Source organism: Musa acuminata, chromosome BXJ3-5 (assembly GCF_036884655.1).
Source record: "Musa acuminata AAA Group cultivar baxijiao chromosome BXJ3-5, Cavendish_Baxijiao_AAA, whole genome shotgun sequence".
Lineage (NCBI taxonomy): Eukaryota > Viridiplantae > Streptophyta > Magnoliopsida > Zingiberales > Musaceae > Musa > Musa acuminata.
This window is the reverse complement of record NC_088353.1, coordinates 17,214,054-17,231,757: the sequence shown is the minus strand read 5'-3', so window position 1 is coordinate 17,231,757 and position 17,704 is coordinate 17,214,054. Positions and strand designations below refer to the sequence as shown.

The following is a 17,704-nucleotide window of genomic DNA, read 5'->3' as shown; positions in this document are numbered from 1 at the left end:
GACTAAGGGGTATGTACGAGAAAGCAGAGTCCTTGTGCAGTTCCTGTTATGTTAGTGCATAAAAAGGATGGATCTCGAAGAATGTGTGTTGATTGCAGAGTCATCAATAAAATCATGGTAAAGTATAGACATCCTATTCGTAGGTTAGATGATATGTTGGATGAATTGCATGGTTCTTGTGTGTTTTCTAAAATTGATTTAAAATCTAGATATTATCAAATAAGAATGTGTAAGGGTGATGAATAAAAAACCACTTTCAAAACTAAACATGATTTATATGAATGGTTGGTGATGCCTTTTAGCCTAACTAACGCACCTAGTACTTTCATGAGATTGATAAACCATATTTTACGTACTTACATTGGAAAGTTTATAGTGGTTTATTTTGATGATATACTTGTGTGTAGCAAAAAATTTAGATGAGCATGTAAAACATTTAAAAGCTATTTTTGATGTGCTTAGAAAAGAAAAATTATATACTAATCTAAAGAAATATATTTTTTGCACTAATGAAATTACTTTTCTTGGATATGTTATTAACGACAAAGGAATAAATGTTAATCAAGAAAAAGTAAAAGTAATTAGGGAGTGGCTAAAACCCACTGGTGTTAGTGATGTTAGAAGTTTTTATAGTCTTATTAGCTTTTATAGAAGATTCATTAATGATTCATTAATGCATAAAAAAGAATGTGGGATTTAAATGGGGTGACAAATAAGATGATGCTTTTAACTTGCTTAAAGATAAACTCAGTTCAACACTTTACTTGCTTTATCTAACTTTGCTAAAGCTTTTGAGATTGAGTGTGATATAAGTGGAATAAGTATTGGAGGAGTTTTAATATAAGAAGGTAGATCAGTTGCATTATTTAGTGAGAAGCTAAGTAGAGCAAGTCTTAACTACCCAACATATGACAATGAGTTTTATGCTTTAGTAAGAGTGTCAGAGACATGGCAACACTATCTTTAGTACAAAGAATTCATTATACACACCGATCATGAGTCCTTAAAATATCTCAAAGGACAAGGAATGCTAAACTGTAGCCATGCAAAATGGGTGAAGTTTTTTGAATCTTTCCATACATCAAGTACAAACAAGGCAAGGAAAATGTGGTTGTCGATGCTTTTTCTAGAAGGTATGCTCTAATTTTTTAACTTAATGCAAAATTATTAGGTTTTGAGTACATTAAAGATTTATATAATTCTGACCATGATTTTGCTAATGTTTATAGGGCATATGAGAAAGGGGGTTTTGACAAGTTTTTTAGGCATGATGGATTTCTTTTCAAAGAAAATAAGTTATATGTTCCTCATTGTTCAATGAGAGAATTACTTGTGAGAGAGGCACATAATGGAGGTTTAATGGGGGCATTTTTGGGTCAGAAAAATTTTAGATGTGTTATGTGATCATTTTTTTTCCACACATGAAAAAATATATTGAAGATTATATGAGAAATGCATTACTTGTAAATAAATTAAATATAAAATAATACCTCATGGGTTGTATACTCCTCTTCCTATAACTAGTGAGCCTTGGGTTGATATATCGATGGACTTTGTCTTGGGTTTACCTAGGTCAAAAGAAGGGAGAGATTCTATTTTTGTTGTTGTTGATGGATTTAGCAAGATGACATATTTCATTCCATGCCACAAAACAGATGATGCAACACATGTTGCGGGATTGTTCTTCAAAGAAATTGTGAGATTAAATAGTATTCCAAAGACAAGTGTGAGTGATAGTGATGTGAAGTTCCTTAGCCACTTTTTGAAAAACACTTTGGAACAAGTTCGGTACAAGGCTATTATATTCAACTACTTGTCATCCACAAATAGACAGATAAACAAAGGTAGTAAATCGAACTTTATCAACACTTTTGAGGGTCATAATTCAAAAGAATTTAAAATTTTGGGAGGAATGCTTGCCACATGTGGAGTTTGCTTATAATAGAAGTGGGCATGCTACAACATATCATCCCTTATTTGAAGTTGTGTATAGGTTCAATCCATTAACTCATATGAATTTGCTACCTTTACCTTCAGAAAAGGTCAATTTAGATGGTAAGCAAAAAACTGATTTTGTTAAAGCATTGCATGAAAGACTCCCGACAAAAATTAAAAAGAAAACTCTACAATATAACAAACAACACAATAAAGGCCGAAAGTAAGTAGTATTTGAACTTGATGATTAGGTTTGATTACACTTAAGGAAGGAAAGATTTCCTAGCCAAAGGAAGTCTAAACTAATGCCAAGAGGAGATGGTTTATTTTGAGTACTTCAAAAAATTAATGACAATGCATACAAGCTGGAACTACTATGGGAGTATGGTAATATTAGTGCAACCTTTAATGTTTCTAATTTATCTTTGTTTAATATAGGTGATGAAGGCACTGATTCGAGGACGAATCCTTTCGACGAAAGAGGGAATGATATGAATCATCAAGTTGATCATAATTATGCCGAAGGCCCCTTAACTATTCATGGAGGACTAATGATAAGAGTTAAAGCTAAAAGGATAAATGAAACCTTAACTTGTTTATTGGAAGTCATTTGGAATAAGCAAGCTAGTCAATACTTAGTCAAGATTTTATGGATGCAAGAATAGTCTAAAATAGTCAACATGATTCAAATAAGTCCAAATCATGAAGAGAAAGTCCAATTTTAAGAGAAGGATGAATTTTAAGCCCATTACGAGGAATAAAGGTCATTCAGCCATATTAAACAATATTAGAAACTATGAGCTTATTCACGAATAATCATTCAAATCAATTCAAGACAGATTTATGAGTTATCTATATTCATGAATTAAGAATATGAATATCATTTAATATATTTAATGGATTCATTCCCTTTGTATTTGGCTTTGTACTATGTAAACAAAGCTAACTCCTATTGTAATGAAACAATTTAGAAGAATAATCATCTTTCAATACTAGTGAGTGTTTTATTTTTAAGTTCTTACATGAACTTTTGAACTTATCAAGCTTTTCTGTGGCGTTCAAATTTCAAAAATCTTTTATTTTTCTTTCAATTTATCAAACTTTTTAGTTTATGACATTTTAAGGGAATTAAAGTGTTGTTCTAATTATTTTATTAATTTTTTATTGATAAAATTATTAAAATAGTTTTCGTTACTTCAATATTGAATGATCCATCTTGTTTTAATTCGTTTGAGGATGTCAATTTGCATTCTATATGTATGGTAGCTCTTTAGCCATCGAGTTGTATAGTTGTTAAGTTGATGATTTCCATCTGATATCATGTATAAAGTCAAAATCTTTCAAATTTTATAAAATTGAGATGAAATCATAGATAAAGATTATTGTAGAATGTGGTTAAAATGCTTGCCTCGGAGAATTTTTTATCACAAATTACATGATTTGTGCAAAAAGATCCTAAGTCCTAAATCTTCTTTCTCTTTTTTTTTTTCTTCTCTCTCTTCCTCTCTTCTCCTTTTATATATTTTATAATATAGTCCTTGTATTATTTATATTTATGATTAGGTCCTCAAAATTTACAAATAAGTCATTAGATTTTTACAAACAAATCCTCAAATTTTATAAATAGATTCTCATATTTATATTTAGGCTTTTCTATAGAATTCAAAATGGGTACTTACATTATAATTAAATCTTTATACGAAAATTTAGAAATAAGAAATGTTACCCTCTCTCTCCTTTAAAAAAAAAAAATTATACAAAATATTATTTATTTTTCTTTGGATTGACTTTTCTGTTTGGTGGAGTTCGCGGTAAAGAGGTTAAAGAGGATTTGGATATTGAGAAGGGCGCCAAGGAGGATCCCACGGTAGAGGCACAATATCGATTTAGTTTTTCCCAATACTATGTTATTTTTGCTATTTTTAGTCATTATATTTGAGATATATTGTACCATTTTGATCGGCGCCGGAGAGCTCAACGCCAAATGAGCCTCTCTCTCTCTCTCTCTCTCTCTCTCTCTCTCTATATATATATATATATATATATATATATATATAATTTTATTTTATTCATTTACCTCTGAATAGCCAAGTCATAATTTTTTCATCTAAAATAATATATTTTGAACCGTTGATTCAATAACACTTTACTGATGAATTGAGAAGGTTCATTGCTGTTTAATATTTTAATTCTGTTAAAAAAATTTGTAAAATGATTGGTAGAATATACGGTAAGTTGCTATCATATGAGTGCTAATCTCGATGAAGAAGTAAAGAACTTCTCTTTTGTCATTTTTTTTCTTATACATCTTTTTATTTTTTTATCTTCTTCTTTCTTTTATGTGCGGATTGTTATTCTTCTTTTCGATCATCTCTTTGTTATTTTATATTTTCCTTTCATTTTGAACCAAGAAGATAAAAAAAAATTATGTAAGTATATTAATATCTTTAAAAAAATCTATTTTATATTGTACTTTCATGGAAGGCAATGTAATAACTCATTATATATATATATATATATATATAATTATAATTATAATTATAATGAGTTATTACAATGTTAAAAATTAACAATGTTAAAAAAACTTTATTATAATGTCAAATTAGCCGAATCATTTAAATGTTAAATATTATTTGGGGAAAAATCTCTTGATTTATACAAAGAGTATTAGTACCAAAAAAGAATATGATTGAATAGCTAACCACTTGATTTCTCTTTTTTGGGGGCATTTTATGTTATTTGCCACATTTAATTGTCATTTAACAACATAGCCTTAGGAAGTTGTATTTACCAATTCCTGTTTTGAGAATACATTTGCCATTTCGTGAATTATTGAGAAGTGAATATATCAAAAAGTGCATAAATTAACTTATTGGTTTCACTATTGCAACTTGTTTGCTATATTGAAAATATAAAAAAAAATATTTTACAAATATCTCACAAATGGTTGGCGAGATAAAGACTTTAAAAACCAAAAGAGAAATTGAAATTTAACGATCAAAGAACATTTATGAAGAAAATCAAAAATTTCACCATCCAACATCTATCATAAGCATCATCGAGTTAAAACTAACTTAATTACGAATGCCTTTATAAACCCTCTTACATTTATCATTGAATTATTTTTATCTCAATCTTCTATAGACTAACTAAAGAGAAACTCATTCTGACTTAATTTTAAATCCTTTATAAACCCTCTTACGTTATCGTATCTTTGTCCCCATCAAAACTATAACTATATGAGACATTTATTAAATAATTAAATTTTAATTTTCAGATTTCTTTCAATCATAAAAGAGACTTTTTTTTTTCTTCTCGTTATTATGATTCCTTGTACTGCAATCTGTCAATGAGATTAGTCATGGAAATTTAAAAATACTCATGGGATGACCCATGCATAATTGTACAAGTAAACAAAATGGAGTTTGGGACATGTTACAAACATCCAAATTCTGATTGAGAGCAAGTCTAATCCAAGTTAATGACACCTCAAGCACAAGCCCATCTGTTTCAATCCGGCTGCTGAGTTGAGCTTAGACCACTCTAAAGTGCATTTCCAACTCCAATTTTTCTTACTACCAAGAACACCTTTTTCATTCATTTTTGGGACCCATCCATAGGATGAATCGGTTCAATTACAGTTAAAAGTATTTTTAACAATATCAAAAAAAGTATTACAATATAATAACAAAATACTTTGTAAAAAACATTACAGTTACAAAATTTATTAAACGATGTAACGTAATACAAAAACACTATGTTCCATTATTTTTGTACTGTGTTATAATATTTTTTTAATATTATTGAAAACATTATAACGTAATGTAAAAATATTATAACTGAGCCGATTTACTATATGAATCAATTCATATGAAAATGAAGATAAAAGAAGTAGACGGCTGAAAATATTTGAAGTATCAAAAAATTACTGTTAGAAAATTTTAAAAAAATGAGAGATATTTCTTTTAAAAAAAAAATCTTTGGCAATTCACCCAACAATCAAAAGCACCCATTAGAGCATCAAATGTTCAGTTGGAGATGTCATTTTGTATGAAGTCATTTGGTAAAATTATTTTGCAGCAAATAATTTACTTGCAAGCATTTAATTGTATAAAAGTACACCAATTGTACATACAATTAAATCCCTAAATGCTAAACAATGAAAGCTAAACTTAACTACACTTTTCATCTTCTATTGTATCATCATCGCTTGATTCCACGCTCTCTCCTCCTTTAGTTTAATTCGTCAACAAATAACAAGTATACATGCAGGCTTCCAAATTATTGCAACTGCAATTATAATAATTCGTCAACTGTTGCGACAACTGCAACGGTTGAAGAAAATCAGCTAAAATCCAAATTGATAGAATCCCCCACCCAACATGACCTGACAGAAATGAACACAAAAAGAAGAGCATATCCTTTTAGCTGATCCATTCAACAAAGATCACTTTTCTGTGCACTTTCGGTGCTTTTCTATCATCCTCCACGTGCCAAAAGCAAGAACGATTCGGACAGATCACTAAATTAAGAACGCATTAGTTCCCCCAGAGCTCTCCACTCAACCCCTACTACTCGCGCTCTCCTTTATGCCCTCACCAAGAACCAACCTTTCCCAGAAACAGAAACAGTTGGCGACGAGTGAGAGATTACGACTCTTTCTACCATGTCGAAATGATCCTTCCATCATCAAGTGGAAATATAGTCACATAACAGAGGCTGAGAGCCAAAAATAATAGGCGACGATCAAGACTGCACCAAGATTTTAGAATCCAAGTCTATGGGAGACGGAAATGTTGTCCTTCCTCTTCTCTTCCGGCAGAAAACAAAAATAGGGTCCGCGGCGCGCGTGACAGCTTCCTGTCCGCTTTGCTTCGGGCCGAATCCAGAAATGTTTTTCTTCGAAAACTTCGAAAAAAATGTTTTTCTTCAAATTTATTTTCCTTATTTCCAATTCAGAAATTTAGTCCGTCGACTCCGCACTGCTTGTAAGTGAGAGATTGCTTCCGGGGGCTGATCGCGACCGCACAATCCACCGATGCCTATTTATTTAATTTAAATAAAAATACTTATAATTAAATACGTATTTTTCATTGGATTATTGTGATTTTTATCGGAAATTTTGGGAAAATGGGGGACGAGTTTGGCGGAAAGCGATGGGAGTCACCTGAACCCTAGGGGTGGAGATGCCGAAGAGGAGGATCTTGGCGGCAACGTCGCCGGTGAGGCGGAGGTCGACGCGGTCGTTGAGGGCGGCGTCGCGGACGAGGTTGAGGGCGTCGGACTGGAGCACGTTGAAACGGTCGACAACGACGCGGGTCTGCACCAAGCGCCGGCTGCGGGCCGGTTGTTCGAATCTCGGCACCGTTGCCACCCCCAGCGGCAACCCCCGGTACATCACGTCCAGCGCCGCCGCCTCGTAGCGGATCCCCACCTTGTTCGGGTTGTCCGCCATGAGCAGCAGCGTGATGTTCAGCGACAGGTACGCCGCTGGCGAAGAGGCCCCTCCTCCCCCGACGGTGGCACCGATGGCGGAGGCGGCGGGGGCAACGAGGAGGTACTGCACGACCACCTGCTGGAGGTCGAACTGTGGCTTCTTGGGCTTGAGGACGAGGACCACGACGAGAGCGATGGCGACGGCCAGGAGCGCGAGGAAGGTGAGAAGGAGGAACAGGCAGCAGCAGCAGCCCTTGAAGGAGGCGGCCGAGGAGGAGGTGGAGATGGACGGGCCGACGTAATGGCGTTGCCGGCGTGCCTCAGGCGGAGGGTACGGCCGATTGCTGTGGTGGTCACCGTTCGCGTGGTTGTTTGGGTTCGTCATCGCCGCCGAGTTTCGCCTCCGCCTCGCCTCCTTTCTTCCCTCCGTCAACTCCCTCGGTATCTCGGTCGCACTTTATACGGGAGCTCTGTGGGAGGACGACGGTGGAGGTGACAGCTGTTTCGAAGTGCCGCTTTTAAAGTATGTTGGCTTTACCTTTTGCATTTAGATCAACAATGTGGCAATTAATGTCGTTATTGTATTATTAGGATGTTTTACCTACATAACCATTGAGAGTTTGTAAATAGAATGTTTGTCCCTCCAAATTTTAATATTACGTATATATCTCTTACAAAATTTAAATTTTACATGTATCGCTATAGATATTTAAAATTTTACTCATAATCTCACACTAACATTATCCATCCATGTATTTTATCGAATTGAAAATATTAAAATTTTAATACCTTAAATATGTTTTTTTTAATTCTCCAATTATTATGCTCTTTTTCCAATATTTGAGAATGGGATAAAAATTGTAATATTATTATATTAATCGGTCAATATTAACTAATAATTACATCAATAAGTTTGTTGAAAGTAAATATTTATCGTGATAATTCTTTGTTAGGATCAAGAGCACTAAGAGGGGGGAGGGGGTGAATTAGTGCAGCGAAAATCTTTCGACGATAAAAAACGTTCGAACGATAAAAACGATTTCGGTGTGAAAGTCGATTCTAATATTACTTTAACTTAAGATCAAGCAAGATGACGTTAAAGTCAATCTATGAAAGCAGTTTGCAGTTATGATGAAAACCAGAATATAAGCGCAAATTGAAATATAACGTTCGTACGAAGAAACTGATTTATGTCTAAATGTTGATTCGTAAATCACTTGATTAGGCGAGATGCAGCTTAAGCAAGGATATAAAGGTAGTTTGCAGTTAAGATAGAAATCAAAACGTAAATGCAAACTGAAATATGATGATTGTACGAAAAAACAGATTTACGTCTAAACGCTGATTCGGAAAGTGCAAAGCTTGAAACCCGATCGTATATGCGCAGAAAGCAGTAAGCTTTAGAGGAGGTTTGCAGTAAAGATAATATGCTCAAAGTAAATGCAAATCGAGATTTAGAGTGGTTCGGTCAATCTTGACCTACTCCACTTTTGGCTTCCTCCACCGACGAGGTCACCGAAGTAAACTAGAGGCCTTCCTTCAACAGGCGAAGGCCAACCACCCTTTTACAGTTTCACTCCTTTTGACGGGCTTAGGAGACAACCCTTACAGAATTTTCTCTCCTCTCTTTACAGCTCAGAACTTGGAAGAAAAGAGGGAGAAGAACTTTTGGCCTTTACAACAATTTTGAGCTCTAAAAATCACAGAACAAGATCAAGATTTCAGTGTGTATTATGTGCCCTTTCAGTGCTGAATGGGTTGGGTATTTATAGGCCCCAACCCAGTTCAAATTTGGAGCTCAAAACTGTCAATTCTCGGAATTCCGGGATCAGGCGGTTGCACCTCCTGACTGGAGCGGTTGCACCACTTGGCAGAGCTCGAAGACTAAGCCTCTGGGCGGTGCTACCTCCTGTCAGGGGCGGTTGCACCTCCTGCCAGAGCTTTAAGACTGAGCTCAGGCGGTGCAACCTCCTGACTGAGGCGGTTGCACCGCTCAGCCAGTGCTCGGAGACCGAGCCCAGGCAATGCCACCTCCTGTCAGGGGAGGTTGCACCGCCCAGTCTCGCTCGGAGACTGAGCCCAGGCGGTGCCATCGCCTGGCTAGAGCGGTTGCACCTCCCAGTCTCGCTTAGAGACTGAGCCCAGGCGGTGCAACTGTTGGGAAATCATAGGGGGGGCGACATCATATGCGCAGCGGAAGAACAAGAAAACAAAAATCCCCGATTCCCAAAAAGATGTTCATCGTCGTGCGAAGATTGGTGCGCAAAATCCGCAAAAAACACAAAACTGCGTATAGAGATTGTGTTACCTAGGGAGATCGTATATCCCTGTTTCCTTGCAGATCCTTAGGAGAGGGTGAAGGAGGTCAAGCGTCCTCCTCTCTAGCGGTGATCCACACAGCAGGGTTGCGACGACGCTCCTCAAAACTCCAGGCCTACTCTGAGGTGGAGAGGGAGAGGAGAATAGGAAGGGCAAGCAAAGACTCTAGCTATGAGGCTGTGAATCCCTCCTATTTATAGAGATCCCGTGTCAAAACCCTAATGGGTCCTTTCCCTAGTGGGTATTGGATCTGCATCCAATAAGACAAGGGCTCCGTCGGATATCTCATATCCGAGCCTCTACTCATCGCAATGCCTACCATATGTGTGTGACCCTCTAGGCCCAATATCGAGCTGGCCGTGAGTCATACCTGTCAGAACTCCTTCTAACTCAGTGAATTATTATCTCTGTAATAATTCACTCGACTCATCGACTACGGAAGTACTAGGCCACTACGCCGTAGTCCCCAGACGATATAGGGGAATCCAATCCATTGGACCTGTCTGTCCTCAGTTACCATGTACCTATAGTCCCTCATCCATCTAATATCCCAGAGACCGTATATCGAGCATGGTGCTGTCAGACCCATACGGTTTCTACTCGAGTCTCGCTCTAATCGGATTCTCCCGGAGAACTCTTTCTCTCTCAACCCGAATGACCCTGGCCAGGGATTTGTCTGAGCAAGAACACATGGGATATTCCTCTCATGATACCGAGAGTGGATGATCCTCTATCGATACTCAATAGCCCTCGTAAGGTCGACTACCACTCCCAATGACCAGCTGTACTAGATCTGGGAACAGCCAAACCTATAAGTCTGGTATCAAAGAGTGGAGCACTCATACAGGACATCCTTGGTGTCTCAAGTCTAAGAACCAGATACACCACTAGGACTACGGAATCGTTGTCTGACAATAAGGCATCATCAACCATCCAGCATTCCGTAAGCGGATCAATCAGTGAACTCATTCTCCAATGAGCACCTGTATTGTATCCCTAGTGTCCCTACACGAGCAGCTATGAGACCAGCTGCATCCATCATATGAACGGGTATACAGCACACCAGTCTATCCGGTTATCACGATGTCCCTCTCGAGTAACCTATAACCGGGATTATTTAGGATATGTGTTTAAAGGTGAATCGGTCTCATTATCGTGATCTCATCACGATCCGATTCCCATTGCACAAATCCAAGGACATCACAATATATATGCATTTATGCAATAGTTATAAAGTGATATACGCCAAAATATAATAAGCAAAAAGATTCTGTATCAAGTCACACGTGCCATCACTCACGTGATTGGCTTGCTGGGCACTTATGACTAGCAATCTCCCACTTGACCTAAAGCCAATCACCTATGTGTCTGATCCCCATCAGACCCCTATGACGCTCAAAGACAAAATGAGACAACGGCTTTGTCAGTGGATCTGCAATGTTATCTTCAGATGGAACTCTTTCCACTGCTACATCTCCTCGGGTTACGATCTCTCTTATAAGCTGGAACCTCCTCAGAACACTTCTGATAAGACCCGGGTTCCCTTATTTGAGTAATCACCCCATAGTTGTCGTAATATAAGGAAGTCGACTTGTCGCTATCTGTATCGACTCCCAAATCTGTGATGAACTTCTTCACTCAGACTCCCTCCTTTGCTGCATCTGATGCAGCAATGTACTCCGCCTCTGTGGTCGAGTCAGCAGTGGTATCTTGCTTGGAACTCTTCCAGCACATTGCTCCTCCATTCAAGGTGTACACATACCCTGAATTCAACTTGCTATCATCGACATCAGACTGAAAACTTGAGTCAGTGTAGCCTTCAACCTTAAGGCTATTACCTCCATATACTAGTAAAAGATCCTTAGTCCTTCTCAAGTACTTAAGGATACACTTTACTGCTTTCCAGTGCTCCAAGCCTGGATCCGCCTGATACCTGCTCGTGACACTCAGAGCATGCGCTATATCAGGCCTAGTACATAGCATGGCATACATGATAGACCCTATTGCTGAGGCATAAGGTATCATATCCATGTTCGCCCTTTCTTCTGGAGTCTTTGGGGACATACTCGTAGAAAGCGATATCCCATGTCTCATCGGTATGAGACATCTCTTGGAATTTTCCATGCCAAACCTTTTGACAATAGTTTCTATGTACCTGGACTGGGACAAGCCAAGCATCCTTTTGGATCTATCTCTATAGATTCTAATCCCCAAGATATAAGATGCTTCTCCTAAGTCCTTCATGGAGAAGTGTCTAGATAACCAAGCCTTTATTGTGGATAGCATTCCTATGTCATTCCCAATGATGAGGATGTCATCCACATATAACACCAAAAAGCTAATAGCGCTCCCACTTACCTTTCTGTATACACAAGGCTCATCTTCGTTCTTAACGAAGTCATAAGATCTGATTGCCTCATCAAATCTTATGTTCCAACTTCGGGAAGCTTGCTTTAGTCCATAAATGGATCTAAGCAACCTACACACCTTATCTGGGCAGTTCTTGGACACGAATCCCTCAGGTTGCATCATATACACCTCCTCCTCCAAGTTCCCGTTGAAGAATGCGGTTTTCACATCCATCTGCCAGATCTCATAATCATAGTGTGCTGCAATAGCCAATAGAATTCTGATGGATTTTAGCATTGCTACGGGTGAGAAAGTTTCGTCGTAGTCAACACCTTGTCTTTGACGATACCCCTTAGCCACTAGCCTTGCTTTATAGGTCTCTACCTTTCCTTCTACTCCGATCTTTTTCTCAAAGATCCATTTGCAACCGATGGGTACAATACCTTCGGGTGCATCAACTAGGTTCCAAACCTTATTGGAGTACATAGAATCCATCTCAGAATTCATGGCTTCTTTCCACTTCCCGGAGTCTATACTCATAATAGCCTCCTCGTAGGTCTGAGGATCAATATCCTCTACATCCTCTGCTCTAATATGTCCCACATATCTCTCAGGAGGATGGGATACTCTATCAGACCTGCGTAAAGTTGAAACTTTTGTATTAGATACCTGAACAGACTCGGGCTGTAGAGTGGTGCTTGAGCTTGGTTCTCTAACTTCGCTCAACTCTATCATTCTCCCACTGTCTCCGCCAAGAATGTGTTCCTTCTCAAGGAACACTGCTCTCTTAGCTACAAAGATCTTTTTGTCCTCGAGATGATAGAAATAATACTCACAAGTTTCCTTGGGGTATCCCACAAATATGCATCGCTCTGTCCTTAATTCTAACTTATCGGGGTTGTGTCTTTTAACGTGGGTTGGGCAGCCCCAAATCTTAACAACCTTAAGATCAGGCTTCTTCCCTTTCCATATCTCATATGGTGTAGACACCACCGACTTAGTTGGAACTCTGTTCAGAAGGTAAGCTGCGGTTTCTAGGGCATATCCCCAGAATGAGATGGGTAGGTCAGCGAAACTCATCATGGACCGTACCATATCTAATAATGTACGATTTCTCCTTTCAGAGACACCATTGAGCTGAGGTGTATAAGGAGGTGTCCATTGGGATAATATCCCATGGTCCTTGAGGAAGTGAGTAAACTCTGTACTTAAGTACTCACCTCCTCGATCTGATCGAAGAGTTTTGATACTCTTTCCAGTCTGGTTCTCCACCTCATTCTTATACTCTCTGAATTTCTCAAAGGCCTCGGACTTGTACTTCATTAAGTACACATATCCATACCTTGAGAAATCATCAGTAAATGTAATGAAGTAGGAGTAACCTCCAATGGCATGAGTTGACATGGGTCCACATACATCACTATGTATGAGTTCCAACAACTCAGTGGCTCTCTCTCCAGTTCCACTAAATGGAGAGTTGGTCAGTTTTCCACGAATGCAAGGCTCACAAGTTGCATATGACACATAGTCGAATGGATCTAGATATCCATCATTTAGCAACTTTTGAATCCTTCTTTCATGGATGTGACCTAGCCTACAATGCCACAGGTATGCACTGTTCAACTCATCTCGTTTCCTTTTGGACACATTTATATTCATGATATGTGGAGTGGTGTCTAACATAAATAAACCATTATGCAATGTTCCTTTCGTGATGATCTTATCATCTAATAATATCGAACAACCATTGTTCTCAAAAACAAATTTATATCCACTAACTGTTAAACATGAAATGGAGATAATGTTTTTGATAATAGAAGGAACAAAATAACATGCATCTAATGCAATAAAAGCTCCACTAGGCAGATGTAGGGCGACCTCGCCAACAGCTAATACAGCAACTTTTGCTCCATTACCCATCTTGAGGTCCATCTCGCCTCTCTCTAGTCTCCTAGGCCTTGCCAGAACCTGCAACGAATTGCATATATGATAAGCACTACCGGTATCTAATACCCATGTGTTATCATAAGAGTCTGACAAATGGAGACTGATCATGAATGTACCTGAAGCTTCATCAAGCTTTTGTTTCGCCCTTTCTGCAAGGTACCCTTTGCAGTTTCTCTTCCAGTGCCCATCTTTACCACAGTGGAAGCACTGGCCTTTGTCCTTTGTTGGGTCTTTCTTAGCAACTTTTGCTTTACCTTGTTTGCCCTTGCCCTTTCCCTTCTTAAGGGACCTTTCTGCTTTCCTTTTCTTTCTGGTCTCACCAGTGTAGAGAACTGGCTTCTCTTTCTTAATAGTACTCTCTGCCTCCCTCAACATATTGAGGAGCTCTGGGAGAGTCACCTCAAGCTTGTTCATATTAAAATTCATTATGAACTGTGAAAAGGAATCTGGTAGGGACTGAAGCACAATGTCCACACACAAGTTATCCTCTAGGACCATTCCTAGACCTGTGAGTTTCTCTATCCACTCAATCATCTTTAGGACATGGTTCTGAACCGGTGTCCCCTCAGTCATCCTAGCGCGGAAAAGGCTCTTGGATATCTTATATCGTTGAGTCCTTCCCTGTTCCTCAAACAATTTACGGACATGTAGGAGAATGGATCTGGCATCCATCTTTTCATGTTGTCTCTGTAACTCTGGAGTCATAGAGCCCAACATATAGCACTGAGCAAGAGTGGAGTCATCAATGTACTTCACGTAGCGAGCGATCTCATCCTCGCTTGCCCCTTCTTCGGGCGTAGGCATCACTGTATCAAGGACGTACACGATTTTCTCCGCTGTGAGAACAATTCTCAAGTTACGGAGCCAATCCGTATAATTTGGACCAGTGAGGCGGTTGACATCAAGTATGCCACGTAAGGGATTTGAAAGCGACATTTTCTGAAAATAAAGATGTAGCAAAAATGAATAACATGCAGATTTTGCAAGAAATTAAACTATCAAGATATGGACTTCTATCTTAATATGCTCCCACTATTTTACTAACGAGTCACGCGACACCCTCAGCACGTGAAACGGAAGTCTCCGGCAGACTTCTAGTGGGGATCAGGATCCAATCAGCGTCTTAGTGTAACCTCGATGGACTCGACCAATCACACTAAGCCTAAAAAGGTAGACAACTCTTGCCGATCACAACTCCTTGTGATTCCCGTCCTGTTCGGCCTCCGAATCACCATGGCCTCGAGGGACTCGACCAACCATGATGCTCGGTTAAGTCAACACCTTCGTTACAAGATGAGTCTGATTTGATGATATACCCTCGAGGGACTCGACCAAGCATATCATGCCCTCAGGTCACCGGTGACATCTCTATGTCGTAAGCAAGATAGCGAATCGCGATATAGGTGAGTCTCGAGGGACTCGACCAACTCAACCTACACCGGGATTCGGTTCCTACTCATAACGATGGAAGGCCACGTGGGTCAATCTAATTGCCTCACGTTTACCGACTTAATATTATCGAGAGATGTTTCTATGATTTGGTCTCCTAATATGACATGTCACACATATGCATATTTAATATATATCTACATCGCATGCAAATATATATACATATCTAGTATGTGTATAAGCAATCACACCAGATGATCATGGACCACAACCTAATATGATTAGGCCCGAGCCAGTAGGCCTAATCACTCACATCAAGATCTATGTGTGCAACGGTGCATCTCCATGCCTTGTGATCGTCCATCTCGTCCTCGTCGGTTCCGTCGACATCTTGATGCATCTCCATGCATCACGATCGTCCGTCTCGTGGGTCCCGCTATGGCATCCACGCTCCCGCTGCGCCTCCTCATGTGATTACAACTTAATCATAGGCACGTAGGCTCGACAATAAACGAGAAATATAATGGAGGTTCGCAGACCTCAATAATAATAATCACAAGTACACACATCACACGGTCCATGATCATCCGTCCACACATCATACATCACATGTATAAATAATCATCATCATGTAGGACTACTAGATAATAATAAAAATAATAATCAACTAAACCTTTTAATTAATTAATATTTTCTGAAATCAGGGATATATAGGGAATTTCTCAATTCCTAAGGGTATTTTCGTAATTTGGACAAAAGACAGAAACTGGAATTTCTCAAATTCCGAGGGGCAAAACTGTCTTTTGCCCAGAAAACCCTAATACCCTTTGCCCGTTTTGCTGCTGCCGCCGCCGCCACCCTACCGGCGGCGGCCTGTGCGGCGAGGGGCGGGGCGCTGCCCTCGCCTGCGGGCGGCACGCCTGCTGGCCCCCGCGGGCGTCGCCGCCTCCGCGGGCAGTTCTGCCGGCGAGGCAGCGCCCGCAGGCGGTGCTGCCTCGCTGGCGGCCGCCCCTGCGGGGTTTTTGCCTGTGGGAGCAGCGGCCACAGGCGCCGCTGCCCTGCGGTGCCTCAGCCCGCGCTGCTGCCCCGCGGCGCCTCTACCCGCGGGCTCAGCGGCCGCAGGCGCCTCTACCCGCGGGCTGCCAGCCCCGCCGGCAGCAAGCCTGCTGCAAGCAGGCCGCCGGCCGGCTGCTGCAGACACAGCGCTTGCGCATGCGCCGGCGCTGTGCTGCCTGGCTGCGACTGCGGCTGCCGCTGCAGGTGGCTGCAGGAATGCAGATCGAGGGCAGCAACTGTTGCTGCCCTTCCTCGTTTTTGCGTCAACGATTTTGACGTCAAAATTCTTCCTAAACACAATACACGCAGTTCAAAACCAATCATTCGCACGAACAACCTGGCTCTGATACCACTGTTGGGAAATCATAGGGGGGGCGACATCATATGCGCAGCGGAAGAACAAGAAAACCAAAATCCCCGATTCCCAAAAAGATGTTCATCGTCGTGCGAAGATTGGTGCGCAAAATCCGCAAAAAACACAAAACTGCGTATAGAGATTGTGTTACCTAGGGAGATCGTATATCCCTGTTTCCTTGCAGATCCTTAGGAGAGGGTGAAGGAGGTCAAGCGTCCTCCTCTCTAGCGGTGATCCACACAGCAGGGTTACGACGACGCTCCTCAAAACTCCAGGCCTACTCTGAGGTGGAGAGGGAGAGGAGAATAGGAAGGGCAAGCAAAGACTCTAGCCTATGAGGCTGTGAATCCCTCCTATTTATAGAGATCCCGTGTCAAAACCCTAATGGGTCCTTTCCCTAGTGGGTATTGGATCTGCATCCAATAAGACAAGGGCTCCGTCGGATATCTCATATCCGAGCCTCTACTCATCGCAATGCCTACCATATGTGTGTGACCCTCTAGGCCCAATATCGAGCTGGCCGTGAGTCATACCTGTCAGAACTCCTTTTAACTCAGTGAATTATTATCTCTGTAATAATTCACTCGACTCATCGACTACGGAAGTACTAGGCCACTACGCCGTAGTCCCCAGACGATATAGGGGAATCCAATCCATTGGACCTGTCTGTCCTCAGTTACCATGTACCTATAGTCCCTCATCCATCTAATATCCCAGAGACCGTATATCGAGCATGGTGCTGTCAGACCCATACGGTTTCTACTCGAGTCTCGCTCTAATCGGATTCTCCCGGAGAACTCTTTCTCTCTCAACCCGAATGACCCTGGCCAGGGATTTGTCTGAGCAAGAACACATGGGATATTCCTCTCATGATACCGAGAGTGGATGATCCTCTATCGACACTCAATAGCCCTCGTA

General features: G+C 40.3%; 1 protein-coding gene across 1 annotated transcript; it reads right to left on the bottom strand.

The window, feature by feature from the left end:
- Nucleotides 1-5,985: 5,985 nt before the first annotated feature.
- Nucleotides 5,986-7,881, bottom strand: LOC103985270 (NDR1/HIN1-like protein 2). The gene is made up of 2 exons (XM_009402922.3): nucleotides 7,103-7,881; nucleotides 5,986-6,977 (listed from the first exon to the last, which is right to left on the bottom strand). Exons 1-2 carry the CDS (start codon nucleotides 7,754-7,756, stop codon nucleotides 6,891-6,893), a joined length of 741 nt encoding a protein of 246 aa, XP_009401197.2. The 5' UTR covers nucleotides 7,757-7,881; the 3' UTR covers nucleotides 5,986-6,890.
- Between the last annotated feature and the right edge of the window lie 9,823 nt (nucleotides 7,882-17,704).